This window comes from Brachyhypopomus gauderio, chromosome 11 (genome assembly GCF_052324685.1).
Source record: "Brachyhypopomus gauderio isolate BG-103 chromosome 11, BGAUD_0.2, whole genome shotgun sequence".
NCBI lineage: Eukaryota > Metazoa > Chordata > Actinopteri > Gymnotiformes > Hypopomidae > Brachyhypopomus > Brachyhypopomus gauderio.
In genome coordinates this window covers 6,716,661-6,737,072 of record NC_135221.1, presented here as the reverse complement: position 1 = coordinate 6,737,072, position 20,412 = coordinate 6,716,661, and the positions used below count along the sequence as shown (strand labels likewise).

At 42.3% G+C, this 20,412-nt stretch overlaps 2 protein-coding genes across 3 annotated transcripts; both read right to left on the bottom strand.

The window, feature by feature from the left end:
* Window position 1: 1 nt before the first annotated feature.
* LOC143526766 (pre-mRNA-processing factor 39) lies at window positions 2-7,425 on the bottom strand. Its single transcript, XM_077021371.1, has 14 exons — window positions 7,344-7,425; window positions 6,544-6,785; window positions 6,281-6,406; window positions 5,785-5,903; window positions 5,308-5,475; window positions 4,745-4,931; window positions 4,484-4,588; window positions 4,031-4,309; window positions 3,818-3,944; window positions 3,418-3,689; window positions 2,992-3,176; window positions 2,774-2,848; window positions 2,497-2,671; window positions 2-1,368 (listed from the first exon to the last, which is right to left on the bottom strand). The coding sequence occupies exons 1-14, from the start codon at window positions 7,399-7,401 to the stop codon at window positions 1,294-1,296; spliced, it is 2,193 nt and encodes a 730-aa protein (XP_076877486.1). The 5' UTR covers window positions 7,402-7,425; the 3' UTR covers window positions 2-1,293.
* Window positions 7,426-7,873: 448 nt separating this feature from the next.
* ganabb (glucosidase II alpha subunit b) lies at window positions 7,874-20,136 on the bottom strand. 2 transcript variants are annotated; one of them, XM_077021369.1, is made up of 24 exons: window positions 19,991-20,136; window positions 19,010-19,111; window positions 18,742-18,850; window positions 18,439-18,566; window positions 16,989-17,168; window positions 16,024-16,090; window positions 15,632-15,713; window positions 14,891-14,987; window positions 14,566-14,746; window positions 12,926-13,079; window positions 12,545-12,780; window positions 12,293-12,419; window positions 12,044-12,123; window positions 11,778-11,918; window positions 11,466-11,562; window positions 11,131-11,232; window positions 10,645-10,888; window positions 10,411-10,475; window positions 10,230-10,306; window positions 10,000-10,074; window positions 9,803-9,916; window positions 9,524-9,636; window positions 9,312-9,412; window positions 7,874-9,131 (listed from the first exon to the last, which is right to left on the bottom strand). In XM_077021369.1, the coding sequence occupies exons 1-24, from the start codon at window positions 20,011-20,013 to the stop codon at window positions 9,025-9,027; spliced, it is 2,802 nt and encodes a 933-aa protein (XP_076877484.1). In that variant the 5' UTR covers window positions 20,014-20,136; the 3' UTR covers window positions 7,874-9,024. The 2 variants fall into 2 exon arrangements, with proteins under 2 accessions (XP_076877484.1, XP_076877485.1); XM_077021370.1 differs by lacking the exon at window positions 19,991-20,136 and adding an exon at window positions 19,616-19,795.
* Between the last annotated feature and the right edge of the window lie 276 nt (window positions 20,137-20,412).

Here is a 20,412-nt window from a genome sequence, read left to right as displayed (position 1 = left end):
CTGCAGGTTAATGGACATTTATTCAGAAATGAGTCAAAATGAATAATAAATTCATCATCTTAAGATTATAAAACAGTCAGAGGGTCATGGGTGTGTGTGAATTATTTTGGGGGCGATGTGTGTAAATACAGAACACATAAATTTACAGAAAACACATGTTGCAATAAAACAAAGTGTAGATTAAAACAAATCTCAATTAGTATTGGACTTTGATTCAAGAGTTGGCTTTACTGGACTCGCATATTTTAAAACACAGACCTGTGTAACCTGTGACCTACCCATAATGAACAAACGCATGACCTGAAGCGCAGTTATTCACTCACATGAAACGTCCACTCCTCCAACTTGTGTCTCTGCCCCCTCTCACAGAGCTACAACAGGCCTTTCCCTTCATACTGGTCTGAACAAGCCCCAGGTCATGACAACCACAGAACATGTACTCGCATCGTGACACCAACATTGTGTTTTGTTGATATTAATGCCAATGATTAATCTGTAGTATCTACCTCTATGTCTTTAGCCAAGCCACTACTGTATTCCTTATTTAAGCAAAGCACTGAAGTATGCTTTGTGATGTTATCCATAGTCATTTGTGGATTATAATTAGACATCTTTCCAATGGAAGGGAAATGGCTATATATGTTACAGGGACAGATGATCTACAATAGTCCACAGACAATAACCATAATTAAAAAATATATGTATAGATATTTATATTAAAAAAATGTCTGTTTTCTTTATGAAAATTATTAGTCCTCTGCAAACTGAAACAGCACTTTACCATAAGTACAAATCTGTGTTTTTGTATGATCTGCCTGATAGGGGACACTGTCAACTTATGAAACATTATATACATCAAGAATTCATAAAACCTAGTTTACTTCTGGAATGGCTTGAAGCTGACAGTGAACATTAAATGGGCGGCTGCTTAAACATAAGATAAAAAGATCATACAAAATGTTCAAAATACAAAACACCACAAACATTTTCCATACAGGTACACCATTTTTGTTTTGTTTTTTTTAAAGTACTAATTAATAAGGGACTGGCGGATGACAAATTCATTTTTGAGACCCAAACACACACGGCAGTGTGATCCGTAGGCTGTAGGCATCTCCTAAAGATAAAACATGCAGTGTAATACACTCTACTAGTCATCTACTAACCATGCCGCACTTGTTCAGAGTAAGCCTGCTGCACCCCGGGCCATGTGTACATGGGAATGAAAGACTGTACATTTTGAAGCAACGGCTGTGGTCTATGGTGCCGTCCACTTGCACGGGAGCTTCTGGCCTAGCTGGGAGGGTAGTACTGATTATACTGGTTCCATGGATTGTGGTAGCCACCATATCCCCCATACTGCTGTTGCTGCAAAGATATACAAACAGAAGAGTGAGAATTGTAGCAAAACGAGATTTTAGTTCATGCATTAAAAAGTCGAGACTAGAAAACCTGTCTAGTACTAACAGAAGGATATTGTGTTTTTTTTTTAAGTCACTCTGGAAAAGAGCATCATCTCAACGTTGTAAATGTAAAAAAGGTTGTTCAAAGTCTACCTGTAGATCAGGGGTGTCAAACTCATTTTCACCGCGGGCCACATCAGCATAATCGTTACCCACGGAGGGCCATATGTAACTTATAAATGTACCTACTCCTTAATGTTAAATACCTCTGACTTTATTACTTATTCAAGTTACAAATATTACAGATATATTTGTGTAAATGTAAAAAATATATATATTATAACATAAATCCTTTAAATTTGTTAGGTTATGAAACCCACATTACTCTATCAATCAACGATTAAACTATCCAAGTGAATAAAGAAAAATTGATCAAATATATCACATTTACTTTGTTCAAATCTTGAAATTTCAATTAACTGTGAAAATAGCGATTGTGTTTCAAAAACGCTCCCTCTGAAAGACTGAAGCACGGCGATTTATTCAGCCACAACAAAACCAGCTTTTACTGCTGTTTCGTTTGTGAACACATTCTGTTGCGATCGCAATTTGCTTTTTAATTCTTTGACAATTCGTTGTTTTTATTGGTGGCTAATTTTGGCATACTTAGCTCTGTGTTTGGTCGCAAAATGCCGACTTATATTGTACTCTTTGACAACCGTCACCGCTTCATACCCGTTTTTCTCCTTGAAGCGCAAACATCGCTTTCACGTCTTTCATGAAACGGCCTTCTATCTGCATCGATGTTTCTCTTCCTGATCATTTTGGGATCATTTGTATTTCTCAATTACACTTCGCATTGATATGGAAACGCTGCAGTGTCAAGATGCCGTCACTTCGCGGGTAACATAATTGTGGGAAATGTAGTTTTTGCTCACTTTTACTTTTTTTTTTGTGGACATTTTGGATTTTTTAAGCTCTCGGGGGGCCACATAAAATGACGCGGTGGGCCACAATTGGCCCACGGGCCTTGAGTTTGACACCTGTGCTGTAGATAATATGACCCTGTGATGGAAAGTTAAATGCTGAATACCTGATACCAGTTGCCATAGCCTCCATATCCATGGGCCCCACTCATGTCTCCACCCATCATGGGGGGAGGCGGTGTTGTCATAGGAACAGGGGGCATACTAGGTGGGGCACCTTGAAGAGGGCCCGTCATAGCAGAGCCATCATCCATTTTGCTCAATTTTTCAGTGTCATCATCACTAGAACAACAACAAAAATGTCATTGTACTTAAAGTAAATTGATACTGAATACAATTGGTAGCAGATAAAATGAGTCACTGTTGTGTGTGTAGATTTCCTACCTATTATCAGCTCCACGTTTCTTCCCACCATGCTCATTAAGCAGCTTCTGGTGCTCTTCATAGATACTCAACACACTGTGTACACACACACACACATCTATATTACAATAATGTTGGGCTCGAGAGAAATCCCAATCCGTTTATGAAACCATTACACTGAATCTCAAGTCTCAGTGGAAGAAAGTATGAAGTTACGTCCAATAAGAGGTATTTCTGACCTTTGCACAGATGTCCCAAAGTCCTCGACGAACTGGAGTCCTCGTTGGGAGAAGAGGATTTTGGTCTTTGGCGAGAGAGGTGCAGCCAACGCTTTGCTCACACACTGCTGGACGCCTCCGCCGTTGACACGCAAGTCCCCCGACACCTCCAGCTCCAGCAGATTCAAGTACAATTTACTGTTGCCCTGTCAAGTTATGACAAGCAGACAGTGAGTTTAACTGGAGATACATTCATCTGAAAGCAACCGACTAGTTGATGTAGACTATAAGAATTAACATTAATATGCTGTAATATCTGACCCAGCCATTTTAAAATGCACATAATTGAAAGTGTAAAGAGGATATTCGAGCATTGTGTCCACATCACACGGTCAATAGCAGTGCACCTGTTCTTAGGAGATGCAAACCCCACGGCCGTTTCCTTACCGGACTAATCTCGATGGCTTCCTGCAGTGTGGCACGAGCTCTGGAAGGGTTCTTGCCCAGTTTGTGGAGAAAACGCGCCAGCTTGATGGAGAAGAACGCATGAAGATGTGGCTTGTCTTTGTTCTGCTCCACGGCGTCCCTCAATAGCGACTCTGCCATATCTAGCCGGCCCACCCTTCTCTCCAGCCCCGCCCGCCGCAGCCGGACCACAGCCAGCCCTGGCATCGCCTTCTCTAGGGACTCTAAAATACGCTGTGCCTCCGGGATATTACCTGCAACGGAACAGGAAGACATTTGCTTGTCAATTTATTTGCTCCAAATAAACTTGGGAATTTAGGTAAGCACTCAAAGTCTGACCATTCCTGGTTTATAGACATTTCCGCTGAACAGTGCCCCTTACCATGTCTCTCCTCGAACGTCGCCCACTGCAGGTGGAAACTGTGCCTGTATGGCAGGTGGATTTCACAAGCTCTCTTATACACGCTGCGTGTCTCCTCCAGACTACGTGGCTCCAAATAATGCACATACTGCAACACACAGACGTCCACACCCTCAATTACACCAATCAAAAAGAAAAAGATAAACACCAGGGTTTGTTATTCCTCCTCCATACCTTATCCCAGAACTCCTCGTAGAGCGCACAGGCAATGAGGCTGCGCTCATATAGGATTTGCACCCGCTTGTGTCCTGCAATGCCCACTTTGACCTGTGGGACCTCTTGACCTTCCAGGGAGGTGCCCTCAGTGGTCTCCTGACCTTCCACGGAGGTGCCCTCAGTGGTCTCCTGGCCTGCTTCTGCTTCAGCCTCGGCGGTCTCCCAGTCCAGGTAACTCTGCCAGGCTTTCAGCTGGGCCCGGTCCAAGGGCTTCACATGGAAATATGGCCTTTTAATCTATGGCAGTGAAAATTAACAGGGTTAAAGGTGGAATGAGGGAAAGACAGAAGAAGAGCAAACAAGCATGTAAAAAAAAAAAAAAAAAAAAAAAAAAAAAGAGCAAAGGTTCTTATTCCTTAAGTCTGCATTTGAGTCCGTATAAAGCCAAAGTAAGTCAGAGTAAAGTCTTACCGCATCTTCAAAGTTCCATCTCTTCCTGACCTCACCCTCATTCAGTAGGTATGCTTCCTCTCTGCTGGCCAATAGCAGTTCCTGCATCTTCTGCACTGCATCGTCCTGCATGGAAAAAAAATTCGAACAATTTACACACGTGACCTCCAATGGCGATTTAGGACACGATCGTCATCACACGCCACCTGCTCTCTGTCGGTTTTGATTCTACGCATGTGCACCAAAAGAGCACCTAATTCCCACAAACAGCAGGTTCCTTACCGTGTCTTTTCCGCTGTCTGCCGGGTCCTCTTCCCCAGGTGGCCTCTCCTCGTCCTCGTCAGCCGTCGGATCAGAACCCTCTTTCTTGGCCTGAATTTGACTCTGTCTGTAGTCCTCACGCAGCTTGTTGTACTCCTCGGGGCTCAGCACGTCCTGGAGAGGATGCGTGGTTAAATGGGTCTTCAACCTGAGGGAACAGAGATTGAGACCATCATGCATCAGCCCTGACGGCGTTGACACGGCACTCATTTTCTTATGGACTGTGAAAGCAAAGAAAACCAATTTGTGATATTTTGGAGATCTGAATTTTGTAGTGCTGAATTGCATGTGTTTGACAGTTTACCAATAAGGCTTTGGGTGATAAATTCAGCTGCATCTAAATATGAAGGGGGGGAAAAAAAGATCACAAGATACGATAGTGAGAGGAAGTATCAGCAAATTCTCACAAGTGTGTGTGTGTTTGTAAGCGGATTTGTGTGTCAAGCTGAACAGCTGTGCAAACAACCCTCTAAGACCCACCCCCCCACTCAGAGACTTGTGCGAAGCAGTGTTGACTGGCATACTTCTCATAGTGGGTGCTGTACAGCTGGGTGGGCACTTTCATCACTCGCTCGTAGACTACAGTCATGGCCCTCAGGTCTCCCTGTTCCTTCTCCCACTCAGCATAGAGGTCCCACAAGCGGTCCGAGTGCCAGTCCCAGCCTGCTGCCTCCAGGGCGTCCTCAAATGTACTGTAGAACAGAAACACGGCAGTGAGTGAGACACCGCTGGTCCTACAGAGGACGTCAAGTCACATGTTCTTCACGGAGACCACTTACAGAATACCGAGACATGCTGCATTCAGAGGATATCGAGAAACTTCCAAGGTAAAATCAACAAAACATAACGTATGGCTCAATACAAACGGCTAACCATAATGAGTACTAAGACGTAGCTGCTGGAAATATGAATAAACAATCAAAATCTAGACAAAAACAAATTAGACGGTCAGTTTTAGCAGCATGATGGGAGATTGGGGGTGATATGGCCACTAACCCTACCTGCGAATACGTTGTATCGACTCAGGCAGGTTCATGTTGAGTGTGCCAAGCAGAAGGTTGATGTAATGTATCCACAGATCCACACTAAGAGGGATAGCTTTCAAGCCTTGCACACACACCTGCACAACAGACATAGAAAATATAAGATGATGATTTTACACTACTGACAGCACCCATTTCAAGCTAACCTGAGGCCAGTGTTAAAAAGTCTCCTTAATAAAAATTAAGGTTAGGACTTTTGTTAAGATCAGATATTTGATATTTGAAGTGTACAGCAGAAGTCTACAGCAGCTTCTTGTCTGAACCAGTTAAGCAGTTACCCAACAAGGTATGAGAACCCCAAAAGCCCTTTGCTTTTCTCTACACTGAAATAAAAATGGTAATTGTTTGTTCAATTCTGTGTTAAATGTTTATAGGCATAGCTGTAAATGATATTAAGAAGTTAACAAAATCTTGCATTCATTTCAACTGTCAAAATATTTACTGCATCCCACACCTCTTCTGCCTTGTTGTTGTGGCCTGCTCGCCTTTCCAAATCTGCAAATTTCTTCCAGTAGCCGTAGCACAGTGGGTATCTGGCCAGGAACGCTTTCAGGGCCCGGCGGGATGCGGTCATGTGACTCTAAAACAGTTTGTGTAACAATGTACATTTTGTTGGCAATCCACAATCACAGTGATAAAAGTCTAAAAACAGTTCAATTTTTAAAAAATGTGTTAAAGACATCTGCTTAAAAAAAGCTGTACATTTACAGTTCTCACCTCTTGTTCACAATACTGCAATAAATCCGTCCAGCAGTTGAAATCTAGTGGGTTGTCATTCACGATCTTCCACAGTCTTTCGAAATCAACGGGAAGTTCTCCGTCCTCCTCCTCGTCCCCCTCGTGTGGAGGTATGCCGTAATGAGCCGCTGCCTCCGCCACGTCTGCGCCGCCGGGCCCCCGCTCCTCACAGGCCCCTACACTCGGCCCGGCCATGTCAGTGACCTCGGGGGCTTCAAACCCTGAAATACCAACACTGCATAGTTAGTAGCCAATTAAAATATGGATTTAGCTATACCTCATGAACGGTCCCTCATTGTTTAAGTCATGAAGCCGGTGAATGATGTGGAGTTAAGGCCGCGGCAGTATTTCACCCGCCGTGGTTCCGCTTCTCCTTCATATCAGTGAACCTGTCACGTCACTCAGCTAGTTCGCTACAGCTACATGCTAGCTAACTAGCCACTGCACTTCCGGGTTTTAAAAAAGTCCATAACATTATAACAGATATATCCTAATTCACATGTGCCGTACGCAGAATACTGTCTTATAGTTTTAATTTGTTAATTAACATCTGAGGTAGACGTGGCCACCCAATAAACCAGTAAGACCAACAATTTGACCAACGACATTTACGCCGCTAGCTATGCTAACCTGCTGTCGCAATCATTTTTTGCAAGCGATCGAAATAAGTGACGCTTATTCCCGGTTAATGAGACCAATATCACGATATATAATGTGTGTATGAGATAATGAAACAGATAAAAAATGTCCTAATATGTTGTATGGTCAAAGGCGAACACCTGAAGGGTTTGTTGAATCCCCGTTGTCGCTAAATTCTTCTATGCCTTCTGCCGCCATAACGAGATAACAAATGACGTCAGTATTGTGCGACAGACTTTAAAATTCGTTTTAAATATGAAAAATATATATTAAACTATTAATTTGTAATAATTTTTATTATTATTAACGTAATGTAGACAAACCAATACATACATAAATATAATAACCTTAATCATAACACTGAAAATAACACCAGGACTTCAAAAATGGATTTAATATAAAATGGTTAAACTTTCAAGATCATTCATAAAAATGGTCTTTTACATTTTGTTTAGAGTAGCATTTACTTAAGTGTATTTATTTATTTAAAATAAGGTTAAATAAGTATTAAAAGTCCAATTGCTTGCATGTTGAAAACCCAAAATCATTTCAGCTTTCAGAATGTTCAGATTTCAAAGACTTCTCTGGTTACTTATTATACAACATAATTGGAAAAAATGCAGTTACAATAATTGTTTTTCATTTGTGCACAAAACCACGACAACAGATAAATATTTAAGGAATTTATTTTTATTTTATTTTTTTTACCATCTTGCCTGAAGACCCATGTCAGCAAATCATTAATTCCATCATGTCAGTTTGGTGGGGATAGTTTGTGATAAGCATGTTTTTTTTCTGTTTATTTTTTAAAGAAGGTCAGGACAATACCAACATTTTCCCCAAGGTCAACTGAATGTGAATTTACAGTTACAGGGAAAGCAGATCCATGTGGTCAGCAGTAGAACCAAGGAATATAGTGTATTCACATCAGCAGATAAGGAAGGAATGTACATTAAAAAAGCACTTGCGATATTTCATCTTAAGTTACAAAATTTAGAGGCTCTCAGCAACACCTCAGAAAAATTTACCTTCACACTTCATATCCAACTACATATCCAACATTGTGGCAATTGTAAACTCAAGATAAACTTTACTGTTTTACTGAAAAATAACCAATCACCCTCAGAAATATTCAAGTGTATAAGAAAATATCACAATGAGAGAGAAAAAAAAACAAGAAACCAACTAAAACACCATATTAAAGAAAATTACTAAATCTATGAATTTCCACCAAGTCAGTGGTTTATTTCCCTAAAGGTCTGTGGGTTTTATTACGTGTGAGCTGCAAGCTTCAGTTTACTCACTGTATAGTCAATTACACAGCTAGTCCATTTGTAAAAGAGCAATTAACATTAACAATAAACATTATGACAAGGATTTATAGACATAAGACAATGGTTCATAGTTTAGAGCCTGACAAACAAATGGGAATAATTGAGCACAACAAACATGCTTTTTGCTCAATTTAATCATAGGAATGGGGGGGGGGGGGCGCTACAGTTTTGACATGTTCACTACATATTTTGAGTTATTTCTGCACAAATTATAAAACTGGAAATATCCATTTCCCTCTCCCCTTTGGCCCCCACACCAATTTGAAAGGTCCCCTCTTCTCTTTTCTGTTTGTGTGAACACATTGTATACATCCACTGTAAAAGACTCGACTGTGTTAGAGAACAGGCTCACGTTTACAGGTGTTACACCTCATGAGTTGGTCTCGGTAAACCTCAGGAACATCGGGTTCTTGGTAAACTTGTCTATTGCATTTTTTGGGCCCTGCACCTACGTCTTCAGGCTTGCGTTCAGGCAAATTCCAGTGTGTTACTGCAGCTTCACAGTCCAATCTACTCCTGCATTCATGCCCGGCTTGCGAAGGGTCAGCACCGACATGGAGGAATCAAACTCAAACTCCACTGACGTCTCTTTGCCTGTTAAACAAACAGAGTGACAAACATCTGTGGGGAGACTCAGAATAACACATGCAGCTTATGGCTAAAGCAGATCTCCTATGCCCTCCTTACCTACACAGGTCATTTTATTCCATTCTGTAGGTATACGTTAATCAAAAGAGGAAGTCATACATGGAATAAATGGATCAAAATACATACCATCCACCTCAAGAGTAACTTTTCTGGGTTTACTGGCTCCCAATATGAGAACTTTTTCAATCCATGATTTAGTGGAGAAGTTGGACTCCGGGCACAAATTCCTGAAAAGAATCAGGAAGTGTGACAAACTGCACATTGACAGCATTTGCTGAACTGTTTTTAAAAAAGCAGAAAAAAAAGCAGGTTGAGTAAGGTGAAGAGGTGTGAGATACCTGGATGTGAGTGTGTTGTGGGCAAATGTTAGACTCCTGTGAATGAACTCCTTCTTAGTCTGGAAATTAAAGGTGTGGCCATCATCTATGTAGAGTTCACCTTCAGCAGCCCTCTGGAAAGAGATTAGCAGGTTAATGAAACCAGACTAAATCATGCCCACTGCGCATGCCTTCAGTAGGCTATTTAATACATTAAAATGCTTTATTTGAAGTAGCAACATTATTTTCATTTAAGAGAAGGAGATCATACTAAAAGATAGACCAGGCAGTCGTGGTTACCTGTGGACTCAGGGCCACATACAGGGTGTATGGGTCATTTTCCATGCATGCAGATGACCTTCGAACTCTGACCTTTCTAGGAATGATTGAACCACCACGTTGGAACACTGGGATCTAACAGAAGCAGAAGCAGGACTTTAACTTAAACATTCATTACCAAGAGGGTATTTGTTACTTTTGAACCTCGACAGACGTACAGAGCTCATGGTTACTGGGATGTAGAGGTTTTGAGCTCCATTGTGTTTCTGGAACGTGTGGACATCATACCAAACCTAAAAGGCAGAGAAAAACATGAAATATGCTGCAAAAAAGGGTCAATGCCATTTTAAATCTGTATTGTGCCGTGTCCATCACCACCAACATTACTAAGGCAGTAGCACTCTAGAGCTCAGTTAACAAACCAACCCACCCACCCAAGTTCACTCACCTCCCCCTGTCCAGGCAGATAAGCAGTGACACCTCGAGATCCTTCCTCAGTGACAGGATGGACCAGCAGGTCTCGTCCTAAAGTGGGCATGCACATTAATTATGGAACAGCTTACATTCAAAAAGCAAACCTCTGAAGCAGAATATAACACACACACACACACACACGTTAAGTCACTCACCAATCAAGAACTCATCATCAATGGTGAAAGAGGCAGTGTCTTTAGGATACTCAACCCACAGAGGCCTAACACACAGGAAGGAAGACAAGATGACATTTTATTCCAATAGGAATAAAATGTAAGAACAGCCATTTGCTTACAATTACAGGAACAGTTCCCACCCAGATCAGAACCTGACTCAATTACACAAACACACTCGATCCAATTTTCCAAGTGAACAAAATTCAGACTGACCTCATAACAGGCTGGCCAGTCATGTGTGCCTGGTAGAACTGCTGGTACCAGTAGGGCAGGAGGGCATAGCGCTGCCGGATGGCTTCCCGGATGAGGGCAGTGTTCTCTGGGCCAAAAAGCCAGGGCTCCCGCCTGGGGGTGTCCAGGTGTGCATGTGCCCGGAAGAAGGGCTGGTATGTGCCAGTCTGGTACCAACGCACAAGCAGTTCAGTACTGGGGGTCTTAAAAAAGCCACCAACGTCAGCTGTGGAGAGAGAGAAAAAGAACAACAAACGTGATTGGGGAAATCTTAAAGATGCTATAATTACAGAGTGAGACACTCCCCATAATAATTCAATGGAAAAGTGTAGACATTAAGCAGCTGTTGTGCTTTCTTCAAGCAGGCTTTAAACAATCTTGTGAGTGTTTGTATTGAGGGTGACAATAATTGATCAGATGACATGCCATCCGTCATCCTCCTATTAAAAGGAAAGGAATGTAATTGACCTCCACACAGAGAGATGCCAACCAATCCCAGACTCAGACACATGGGGATGGAGATCTTGAGATGGTCCCACTCAGCTGCATTATCTCCAGTCCACACAGCACCTATGCACGCACACACACACACACACACACACACACACACACATACACACACAAAGAAGGATCTCTAAGCATGCCTCTCCATAGCCCTCACTATTCGCAATGTCCACGCATAGTTGCTTTTTGAGTTGTAATCATAACGTTATGTAAAGGTGATAATGCACAGCAAATATCTGACTTCCAGGTCAGTTCTGTCTGTTAACTGCACACTTCTACAGTCTGTGTTGGGTCCTCACCGTATCTCTGAGAGCCAGCGAAGAAGGCTCGGGTGAGAACAAAGGGCCTTTCTGTTCCCCCAGAGCGCTGGATCAGACCTTCAGTCGTGGCCATTTGCTGCTCGCAAAGGAAATCAAAGAGAATCAGCAAAGAGACGATGAACGACAAAGACGGGCTAACTTGTACTTCAATAATTCTGAACATACATCACAGAACATGAGAAATCTAATCTTGAAAGGAAAAAAAATTGCTTTGATATATAAAGTCCATTTACAATGCACATAAAACCCATCCCCACTACCACCCACCCACTCGTGTGATGTTTGACTCACCACATAGAAGCCATAGAGGTTGTGGAGGTCTCGGTGCTCCCAGGTGCCGTGCACCGCGTCTTTATACATGGTCACCTCTGGGCCGTTGAAGACCGACGGCTCGTTCATATCATTCCATGTGTACAGGTTCTCCATGGAGCCCTGAGGAGAGTGCATGGGATCAAACATCTATCAAAACAATCTCTTGTGTAATGCAGCTGGCTGTCTTTCAAATGCACATGGTAAGTTTCCCATCTCTGCTAGGTTTTAGGAAAATTTATGCTCACCTCGTACTGATCGTACGCAAACATACTGGCCCAAAAGTCTCTCATCTCTGGATTAGTGAAGTCTGGGTAACCAGAATTTCCTAATAATGAGTAAGAGAAGTGAGAGACCAAAAGTAAATTGCAACGCGAGTCTTGAATCAGCAGTTCTCCCAACAGAGAAAACCACACAGAAGATTTCCTACATGCATCTATTCATAAAATTCATTTTTGTGCTGGAGGCCATGAGGTCAGAGTGTGCAGTTCTCTCACCTGGCCAGCACCACCCCTCGTAGTCGCCGCCATCCTTGTTCTTGACATAGAAGTTTTTGGCACGGATCTCATTGTGGATCTTGTACCCGCTGTCCACTTTAATGTGAGGGTCAACAATGGCCACCATCTGCAGAAGACAGGACCTCGGTGAGAGCATGAGACGATAAAACTCCACCAAGAGAGTTTACTGTAAAATCTCAGTCATTAATTAGTGTGTTTGAGTGTGTGCCACCTGGCCGTGACACGACTGACCATTCGTCTCTTGTCCATGATGCCTTGCAACATGTCTTTGGGCTGGGGGAACTTGTGAGGGTCCCAGGTGAAGTAGCGCTTGCCGTCCGTGTGCTCGATGTCCAGCCAGATGAAATCGTACGGGATGTCGTGCTGATCGAAGCCTTGGTCGACGGCCTTCACGTCCTCCTGGTCATTGTAGTTCCAGCGGCACTGGTGATAGGCCAGAGCGGCCAGGGGAGGGAAAGACTGGGTGCCTGGGGGTGTGTACGCAAGACAGAGAGGGAGACACAGACAAGGATATGAGACAGGAAGAACAGGATGTAGAACAAGGCAGGAGAAGAATGCACCCTGAAGCAACGTCACAATTACTGAGCTATACGCGTGTGTGCGTTTGTGTACCTGTGAGTGAGGCATATTGTGTAAAGACATCAGAGGGTTTTGGACCAAGCATGATGAAGACATCGATGATCCCGCTCTCCGAGATCCAGCGAACATCAGTCTGCGGGGTCTCGCTGGAGCCCTGAACAAAGTCCAGCATTTTCCCAAACACTGTCTGCAACAAGTCAGCACAGGGACATTAAACAGACTCACCACGGTACGCCAGACTCACTACAAAGGGCCCAAGTGCATACATTTACATCCAAGGAGTTGAAATATAGCTTGAAAATACAAGCATTTGGAAGTGCTGAAATCAATGTTTGGAGCAGAATTTACAAATGCACCCTAAGGAAAGTATATTGTAAACAGCACACTTAAAACATTGCATGCAGTGGCCAGGTTGTCCCATAACTGTTGGCCATCCAGTCATAAGGCAGCCACTTAGAAATTTCTTTAAAATATGTTTCTCATAACGGACTCAAAGTAACAAAAATGTGTTAGCCCGAGTAGTATATCCGTGGTAGTAGTACTTATGTCTGGTAGACATCACTTTGGTGAGAGCTCAGTTTAGAGTACACCCAGTGGATTCACAACCCCACATTAGAGTTTAGATTCTCTGCCCGCACCCGAACCCGAACTTGAACCGACCCGACCCGCGGGCCGGGTTGGTCCGGTATTTCCCGCCACTATCCTCGGGTCGGACCGGCTGGGAGTGATCGAGCTTTTTTTTTTTTAATCACTATTAGCTTAATTGGTAGAGGCAAAATTATGTAATAATTAGACGAAATATTATATCGACAATATTCTTAATGTATACAAAGTTCCACATGTCAAACTACGAAATTGCAAAAGGCAACGTGTCACGCGCAGTTTTCCTCCACAAGCGTAACACCGAGCCCGCCCTGCTGTGTTAAATTGGCTGGTGTGCAACATGGAGCCTGAACAAATAAAGAAAAAAATAAAAACGGGAGAATTAAAAGTAAGCAATTTTAAAGGAAAGTCGGAGGTATGGAAATATTTTAATCAAGTCGTGGGTAGTGACAATGTGTGTCGGCTTTGTGGAGTGTCTTCAGCGCAGCGGGACGAACCATTGAGCAGAGAAGGACGGCTCTAAAACCCGCAACTGTCGACGCGATCTTATTCTTACATAACAGCATGTAGAACCTTGTAAGTAGGCTATGTCTTCATGATGAATGTACTATTATTTGTTACGTTATAGCAGGCAGCATATTTGGCCTAATTAATTTCCTAATTAATTTTTCAGGCAGGAGGCTACAATCAACTGGCAGGACGTAAACATGGGGTTGACCTGTTCAGTTTAATAATACATTTTTTATTTAATCCAATAATTACTTTGTTAATTCGTGTCGTCCTTGTTGCATTGTTCATCAAAATAACTTTTAAAAATTCTGTTCACTTAAAACAACTCTAAAGTGTAGTTGACAACGGCAGCTATAACGGCCCACGTATTAAGGAATTGTCGGGTTTAAAGCGGTCTCGGGCTCATAATTACAGTTAATTTGTCGGGCCAGGTCGGGCTCGGACACAATGTGCATGGGCTCGGAAAGGGTCGGGTTTGATTTGTTAGGCCCGATCTAAGCTCTACCCCACATGTGATCATTAAAGTACAGGTACAGATGTAGAATTGTAGATTTGCCTACTTTGCCGGCAGTGTTGGAGCTGATGTCCACCCAGGTCTCTGCAGCATTGAGCCAGAAGATGCCAATGGTTCTGTGTGTGTTATGAGCCAGCATGACCGGCACAGCTCCATATAAGGCCATGGGGTTATAGAGCTCATACTGAAACACGTCCAGATTATACAGACGGTATGGATCCCCTCCTCTGCAGTGAAAGAGCAAAGCCATTATGGATACGTTACACGGCTCTGTTACACCTCGGAAAAGGAGAAAAATGGAGACGGTGCTGGCTGTTTGGAAAAACAAACATTTAAAGGGAAAACACGACTCTGCACAGTGTTATACTCACTCTGTGGTTTTGAGTTTCAGGTTGTCTGCATGTTCTGGTATGCCATATACATGCTCTACTCCAGGCAGAGAAAAGTCTAAACTAACCGATGTGGGACCTAAGGAGGGAAAAGGGAGGTTTTTAAAAGAATCAAGCAAAAAAAAAAAACCCCAAAACAAACAATATTGAAAACAGATTTGTAATGTTTGGATAATGAAGAAACTAGAGTCATTATGGTACAAACAATAAAAACGGATTGCAGTTCAGAAATTTGGAACCTGTCCACACTTCCTGGTGTCTTTCTGTTATGGAAGACTTTAGGACAGGGGTATTCAAATCACTGTCCTCAAGGTCCAAGGTCCAAGCCTTACAGATTTACCATACACATTATCCAGGAGTCAGTGGTACTCTAAGAAAGTGGCCAATCAGTTACATTAATCATTTAATCAACCACAAGAGATTTCAAATCTAGGTCCAGATATGCATTCAAGGTCCAGATTTGAATACCACTGATTTACAAATTTCAATAAAAGATGCTTTAAAATTTGCTAATAAAATCCCAAGCTCAATTCTTCAAATGTATACCAGAACATTCAAATGAAATGACCATAGAAAGAGTCCAAGCTGACTTGTTCGTCCCTGTATTGTGTATTTCTGAGAAAGGTTTATGTGGGACCAATCTTTCTATGGCCTGCAGTCAAGTCTATTCAACACTGAACACCACTGCAGTGTCCTCAGTCCGACCCAGACAAAAGCACTCACCGTTGGGCTTGCTGTCTGTGTGGGACTTGAACGTGTCCTCCCACAAACCATCGTCTGCTTTATCTTTCGCCCCATCTCCTGCCTGCAGACAAAGAGAATGAGATAGCAGACATGGATGGCTTGTGTGTGATCACAGGAAAAATAAGTGGAAAAAAGTCAGAAAATCATCATGGAAAGAAGAAAATTTATGAAATGTTTTTGTTTTTTTTACTTCACTACACAATAAGAGTTTTCACTCATGTGGCATTACTACAAAAGACACCTGATAAACCTGATCATCAGGCAAGGCAAACATTTTTAAGCTATTAGTTTTAAATACAACAGCAGCCATAAAATTAGGGCTGAGGTTGAAATTTCAGAAGTAATCAGAAAACAAAAGAAGTCACACCAACCTTCTCGTCCTCACCCTGCTGGTCTTCTGTATTCTCCTTCCCTTCCGCACCCTCCGGTTCCGCTTGCCTGTAGTACGCACACACACACACACACACACACCCCCAAAGACGGGAGCAAAGGGAATGATTAATATTATTCTATAGACCAAGGCCTTGGAGCACACAGCAGTTTTTGGACTCGTTGTTTTAATATGCCCAGCAACAGGGCAGCCTGTAGCAATGTGTGCACGTTTGCCTTTCTGCAGAGCCTTGTTGAGTGAAGGGGAGGCAAACCCAGACTAATGCTCAACACAAGGCATTGGTCAGTAATTTAAAGAAGAAAATCTAAAGTCTGACCCATTCAGATATGTCATGTTTATACTTAAAGTACGTCTAATTTATACATGAAGATCTTGTTTTATGTTTTACCAACTCAAAGCTGTTTGGTAGTTAAATGAATGGCAAGATGCAAGCCATGTTAATATCACACTATACGGACAAAACACATTAATGGAGAGCATACACATTAGTATATGGGGAAGAACAGAACAATCAAAGAACATGACTCCATAAATGTTATTTATTCACAGACCTAAATAGGGAGATTAAAAAGCAGACAGAATGTTGCTGAATTTAGTTATAGCTGTATGATGCCTTTACTCTAGCTGTACACAGCTCTCAAAGCCTTTACCCCAGCAGGCTGCCACAGCCTTTTCTGTTTGTATGAACTCATTCTCATAAAAGTATCATTAAGTGAGAAAATGTAATGCACCAAAAAAGTCATTATTAATGATAAAATGTAAATTAAAGGTAAATTATGGTTGTAAGAAATTAATATAGAGTGAAAAGTTATAGGACACATGTATATTGAGTATGCTCCAACACTAAAAATTATATCTTATATTTAGTTTTCTAGAATGTTCTCTCAGACACAAAACCCTAACGGGGATCAGGCCAGTGGGGTTTAACCCAAAGGAGGGACTCACGTGTTCTTGCGGAGCTGTAGATGCTCAAACGCCAGCAGGCCTCGGGAGTTGAGCGAAAGCACAACCTCAGGACCCTCCATGATGTCCAGCCTGAACGGGCTAGCGCTAACAATTAGCCTGCGGCTCTCCGCTCCCAGAGACAGCACCACACCATTATCATCCTTAGACAGAACTGAGAGACTGAAACAGACAAAGAGATACAATAGACTCCTGTTCTTCTATATTCAGCATTATACATGAAGAGATCCTCTATGTATTAAAATCTATGTAGTCAACCACAGAAGTTGCCTGAACAAACTCGGCAAAAAAAAAAAAAAAAAAAGGATAAAAACTAGTTCATGAAATGAAACAAAATGTTCTTCAAAAATGTTTGGTGCTTCCTTTTTAAAAAATGTGTACTCTTTCAAACAAAGTTGCTTTTAAAAAATACCCTGTGGTATAAGTATGAGCTTGCATGCATGTAAAACAGATTTATTAAATGGGTAAAGAAGGTGGTCATGGACCCATACAGGTGAGATAACTGCTATAAAAATGTTGCCACCTGGCAGTACCACTAAGCACAACCAGAGTGAAAAAGTCTGAAAAGCATAAACACTTTGCCAGGCAGAGGATGCATAAGCACAAAGGCCCCACATCTGGGGTGGAGGATGCCCAGAGCCTCAAAGGAATAATGAATAACAATAACAGGAGATCATAGCTCATAATGTATTTGCCTCTGCCAGAAGGCTACACATAAGGCCTTTCATAAGATAATGACCCTAACACAAAAACCCAGACCAAAATTGCAGAAAGTGGTCAGTGCTTTTATTCTTGCCTGGAAAAGCTTCACCAATTCATGAGGCTCCAATCACTGATGCTGCTGAGCCATCCTTGGCCAGGAGCCCAAGGGAGCAAAACTGGCTGTGCTCTCAGGGAAGGAGGGACGGCACACTCACTGGGCCCTGTCAATTACAGGCGACTTTGGCCAATCACGGGGGGTCTGTGAGCTCACACATAAGAAGGGGCGGATGGCGCCATCTTCCAAGCGTTACGTGAGCAGCAGCTCAAAAAGATGTGGTGATTGGCCGATGTGCCTTGGAGGAATCATGTGACAGCCTTTGCTCTCCCTGGCTGGCAGTAATCATGCAACAGGAGAGATTATCTGAGGTGTGGGAAATGGCTATGTCCAATTTAGTGTGGAAACTTTCAAAAAGAAAGAGATGTTTTTGAAACCATTATAAACATTGTGTTAATAAGGAAAACTTTATTAAGAAAACACTTTGACAAAATTAGCTTACCCATATCTCATTGTCATTTAGTAATGTTTTTATATTGATTTCAGCTCATTTTTATGAAGGCTGTCAATAATTCTGATGCTGACTATACATCCTGAATTAGCTATATCTAAACACAGGTGACAGGTATTGAACTGTGTTGTTAGCTGGAGAACTTCAGTGTGTACGATACTCACGGCTCAGTGGGAGGCTCCCCAACCAGCACATCTGGCACCTCAAAACGTGGCTTCAGAGGTTTCAGCTCATTGATTTTAACACGAGTGATGTTCCCCTGCAGTCTGTACAGCTCCAACAGCAAGTGCACCTGCCATCAGTAAACACACAGGCTGAGGTGCAGTCAACATATGAGCAGACAAGCAAACAATCAATGTCTGTACAATGCCATTCTTGCTTGTAGTCACAATGTGCCAAAACACTGCATTCATTATCACGTAAATGGTCTCAGTTAAGTTCAGTGTTTGATATGTATTTATACAAACCTTGTTGTTATCATTGATGAGCTGCAAAGTGATTCTGGAGTCACTCAGTTCGAGTGTGTCCAGTAGGGCTCTGTATGGAGACTGACCTGGCTTCAGTGCTCGCTGACGCCTGTCAACATGACAATATGGATGTTGAAAAGACACTTTAAATGCACAATAAAGATGGCCATTCGCTGTTGTAACATTAAAAGACATGAACATGCATTTAATAAACTCCATATCTTGGATATGAATAAAGAACCTAAAGTCACTGTTCATCGTTACTTACTTGCAGAAGGAGCTCTGATCGCAGGTTTTAAAGTTCCCTCTATCGACAGCCAAAGCGCTGCCAAGAAGCAGAGAGATGCAGATCCCTAAGAGCAGCCCCATTCTGCTCAGAGAAAGGACATGGTCAGGAAACACAGCTTTGACTTAGCAGTCCTACAAAATATAAATATCATTTTGATAGTTGGAGAGAAAAACAACTAACTACAAACGCGTAAAAGCCATAATACTGAATTGTGGTCCTCGTTTTTTAGTTAATGAGACATTATTCCACTGCCTGACCACCGCGTCCTCACGTCTGAGACCGGGGGGGACCATCAGGGATGAAACTCTCTAGTCTCCGGTTCTCGAGGAGTACGGATTAAGTGAGGCTTTAACATGTAGATAACTGCACTCAAGATGACTACGCAAACTTGTTTGAGCAAGGTCAACCCCAAAAAAACGGGACATATCCGAACACTGTATAACTACATTAAGAAGCAGGGGAGAAATTTCGAGAAGGTCTTCGCGACACCTTCCCAGAAGTTACCCTTCAAACTGGCTGGCGTTAAAGTCGCCACCTGACCACGCAAACGCAGGGATGTAGCCGACAACTGAAACACCAACTTACTTGTCGGCAACGTTTCATCGGCAAGAGATGAGGGAAAAATAATACGCGATACTTCTACAACGCTATTAGGCACAGAAATACGATTTTAAAACCCCCCGTTGTAATTAGTTATGAAGGCGAGAGTCTGTGCTGTTAGCCCGCCGCTAGCTAATCCAGCACGAATGACTCGTCATGTCGCGAGCGAGCTGGCTAGCGCGCGCTCATCCGGCAGCCAGCTTCCTCACATAACGCCTGCAAGATATACCCGGCGTCTTCACACAACGTACAAACAGTACTTTAAAAAGGGGGTATTATATGTGCGAATGTGTTGAAAATGCGGAGATATCGTACAAAATAAAAATAAAATTAGATGACATAAATGAGTTGGATGTTCACCTTTCATTGAGGGCGGCCGCCATCTTGGTGTCGTTTGGTTAAGCCCAACCCGCCGGTCCTCGACTACTGGGGAACAGACCAACCCCATAGGACTGTTCTCTATAGAAACTGGACGAACATGTTAGTTGCAGGTGAAAGCTTCTTTTAAAAATAAAACTCTTCAAAATATTTTTCTTCAGTAGTTTACAAAAAAAATAAATAAAATAGGTTTCCCACACTATGTGTGTGAACCCTAATAAAAATTTAGTTACGTGGCCATCAATTACGTCCGTTATGAAAGTCCGGCAAACGTCACCTAATCTGAACTTGATGGAAACTCCAAATGCTTTATTTTTGTTACATTCAAAACCTGCTGTGTCTCTTTTACGTTATAAAACCCATGTCATTTGTTGTATTAATCATGATTCATAGCGACTTTTAAT

What these genes read in the sequence shown, in the direction of transcription:
- LOC143526766 (XM_077021371.1), bottom strand. Translation starts at nt 7,401, where the DNA reads ATGGCGGCAGAAGGCATAGAAGAATTTAGCGACAACGGGGATTCAACA. An exon ending in AAGCCATCGAGATTAGTCCG is followed by an intron (nt 3,177 to 3,417) that starts GTAAGGAAACGG and finishes ATAACTTGACAG; the next exon opens with GGCAACAGTAAATTGTACTT. An exon ending in TTTGGGACATCTGTGCAAAG is followed by an intron (nt 2,849 to 2,991) that starts GTCAGAAATACC and finishes GTGTGTACACAG; the next exon opens with TGTGTTGAGTATCTATGAAG.
- ganabb (XM_077021369.1), bottom strand. Translation starts at nt 20,013, where the DNA reads ATGGCGGCCGCCCTCAATGAAAG. An exon ending in GGGGAGCCTCCCACTGAGCC is followed by an intron (nt 17,169 to 18,438) that starts GTGAGTATCGTA and finishes TGTCTGTTTCAG; the next exon opens with TCTCTCAGTTCTGTCTAAGG. An exon ending in TGATGATGAGTTCTTGATTG is followed by an intron (nt 10,307 to 10,410) that starts GTGAGTGACTTA and finishes TGCCCACTTTAG; the next exon opens with GACGAGACCTGCTGGTCCAT.